This window comes from Sinocyclocheilus anshuiensis, unplaced genomic scaffold (genome assembly GCF_001515605.1).
Source record: "Sinocyclocheilus anshuiensis isolate Anshui unplaced genomic scaffold, SAMN03320099.WGS_v1.1 scaffold392, whole genome shotgun sequence".
In the NCBI taxonomy this organism is placed as follows: domain Eukaryota; kingdom Metazoa; phylum Chordata; class Actinopteri; order Cypriniformes; family Cyprinidae; genus Sinocyclocheilus; species Sinocyclocheilus anshuiensis.
In genome coordinates this window covers 2,929,939-2,932,246 of record NW_015557091.1, presented here as the reverse complement: position 1 = coordinate 2,932,246, position 2,308 = coordinate 2,929,939, and the positions used below count along the sequence as shown (strand labels likewise).

At 34.1% G+C, this 2,308-nt stretch overlaps 1 protein-coding gene across 1 annotated transcript in view; it reads left to right on the top strand.

The window, feature by feature from the left end:
• The window catches only part of LOC107677308 (calcium/calmodulin-dependent 3',5'-cyclic nucleotide phosphodiesterase 1C-like), a gene marked incomplete at its 5' end in the record, with an annotated part of 25,825 nt that overhangs the window by 10,079 nt on the left and 13,438 nt on the right, over positions 1-2,308 (top strand). Inside the window, 2 exons of the mRNA XM_016472178.1 lie at positions 99-200; positions 894-1,014. Coding sequence (XP_016327664.1) covers positions 99-200; positions 894-1,014 — 223 coding nt within the window. The remainder of the gene's footprint in view (positions 1-98; positions 201-893; positions 1,015-2,308) is intronic.

Below are 2,308 nucleotides of genomic sequence, written 5' to 3'. Positions count from 1 at the left end.
TGAATCAACCCAAGAAAACTGTTTTTTGATAAGAAGACGGTTCTTTACTGAATGTAACATGCTGTAAGGTCAATACTGAATACTTGTCTTTCTCTCAGAGAATTGCGGGCCCTTGTAGTCGAGATGGTCCTGGCCACTGACATGACCTGTCACTTCCAGCAGATTAAAGCCATGAAGAACTTCCTCCAGCAGCCAGAAGCGTAAGTTCGGTCGCACACATCAGGGTAACGAGGAGGAGGGGCTTTAGCTAATCACACACTGTTCATGCAAAAACATTTCTGCATCTACAGATATTCATATCCACATATTGAGAGGTTGGACAGAGTGATTTTAACAGCTCTGAGGGGCTGAACATCTCTGTCCTCTGCAGGATCGATAAACCCAAGGGCTTATCCCTGTTACTGCACACTGCTGACATCAGCCACCCTGCCAAAAACTGGAACATGCACCACCGCTAGTAGAGTAAAATAATTGTATTTAGTCTCATGATTTCTGGATGTCCAGTAGAAAACAAAATAAAGCAGTCACATTCGACCAGTTTTAACACAATTTAACACACTTTAGTATTTGTTTTTGGGTAAGGTTTTTTTATTGTTGTTGTTTGTATTTTTATTTTATTTATTTTAAATTTTTTACAGTTTAGACTATTTTCCTCTTTGCAACGGACCAGCTGGTGACCCCAGTTTGAATAGTCCTGCTTTATAGAACCTAGTAATTAAGAACTAACTAATATGTTGTTAGTTCAGGGTAACGAGGAGGAGGGGCTTTAGCTAATCACACACTGTTCATGCAAAAACATTTCTGCATCTACAGATATTCATATCCACATATTGAGAGGTTGGACAGAGTGATTATAACAGCTCTGAGGGGCTGAACATCTCTGTCCTCTGCAGGATCGATAAACCCAAGGCCTTATCCCTGTTACTGCACACCGCTGACATCAGCCACCCTGCCAAAAACTGGAACATGCACCACCGCTGGACCACCTCACTGCTGGAGGAGTTCTTCAGACAGGTCAGTGTCCCGAGACTTTTGGATATCAGCATTAAGTCTTATTATAATTATAGAAGCATATCAATCTTATCAAAGCCTTTTCTGGGTCATACTTCATATTTCATAAATTCAAAAGAAAGAAATAAGAAATTCTATATTTTGTGCCTATTTTTAAGACCATAATATATATTGTGATTATTATTTTAAATTAAGAATTTCAAATTAATAATCGTTTGTTTGTTTGTTTGTTTAAAACATATAAATTAAAGATTAAATGTTATTTAATAATAAAGGTTATTTAATAATATGTATTACAGTATTTATTTCTTTGTTAACGTTAGTTAATAAAAATACAACTATTCATTGTTAGATCATGTTATCTCAGGTGCATTAAATAATATGAACAGACACAGCTTTTGATTTTAATAATGTGTTAGTAAATGTCGAAATTAATATTAAGATTAATAAATGCTTTAGAAGTATAGAACAAATGGAACCTTGTTGCAAAGTGTTATCAAAATATTTAACCAAAATAAATAAATAAACAAATTTAATGATTATTTAAACTATGCTGTAAAACGTTTATTCATATGTAATGCATGTTTATTTGAATAATAATCAATAACAAGTTAAATTATTTTATAAATCATCAGAATGAGATTTTTATTTTTATTATTATTATTTTTGTATTCATTTTATTTTTATTGCAATAAAGGTAATACAAATTTGAGAAAATGCACTCAATTGTCTTGAAACTACTGTGAAAATTATAATAATAAATGTATAATCCTGCAAATAGGCTTCCATCTCCATATGAAAAATATAATTTCATATTTTTCCTTTTAGATTTGATTAGAATAAATGTTGAATAATTTATACATAGACTATAGTAAATGTATGCAAACAAAATAAAATATACAGTTGTCATTGAGAATATCCTGTTTACTAGGTACCAAATAAGTGCCTCAAACAAATCTCTGATTTGAATGTCATTCGTCAAAAACCTTGCAAATCCATCCTAGTTCTTTCTAAGAAGTGCTCATCAGTGCAGCAGCCCAATACCTTGTAAACACAACTTTGTTTCCCAGTGGGCCTATAAAAACCCTGAGCACCCTGACTCCCAGGAATTGTGTTCACAATCAGACCACAGATTGAGGTTTTGAGAAAGCTCTTGCTAGTTGTGTGGGCGATGTGCATCAGGCGGGGTGTGAATGGCCTGTGAGTGTGTTGTCTGAAGCTGAGAGCAGTGTCCTGTATACATTTTTATGGTTCTTCAATCATACAGTGAGCACTCTCTCTCTCTCTCTCTCTCGCT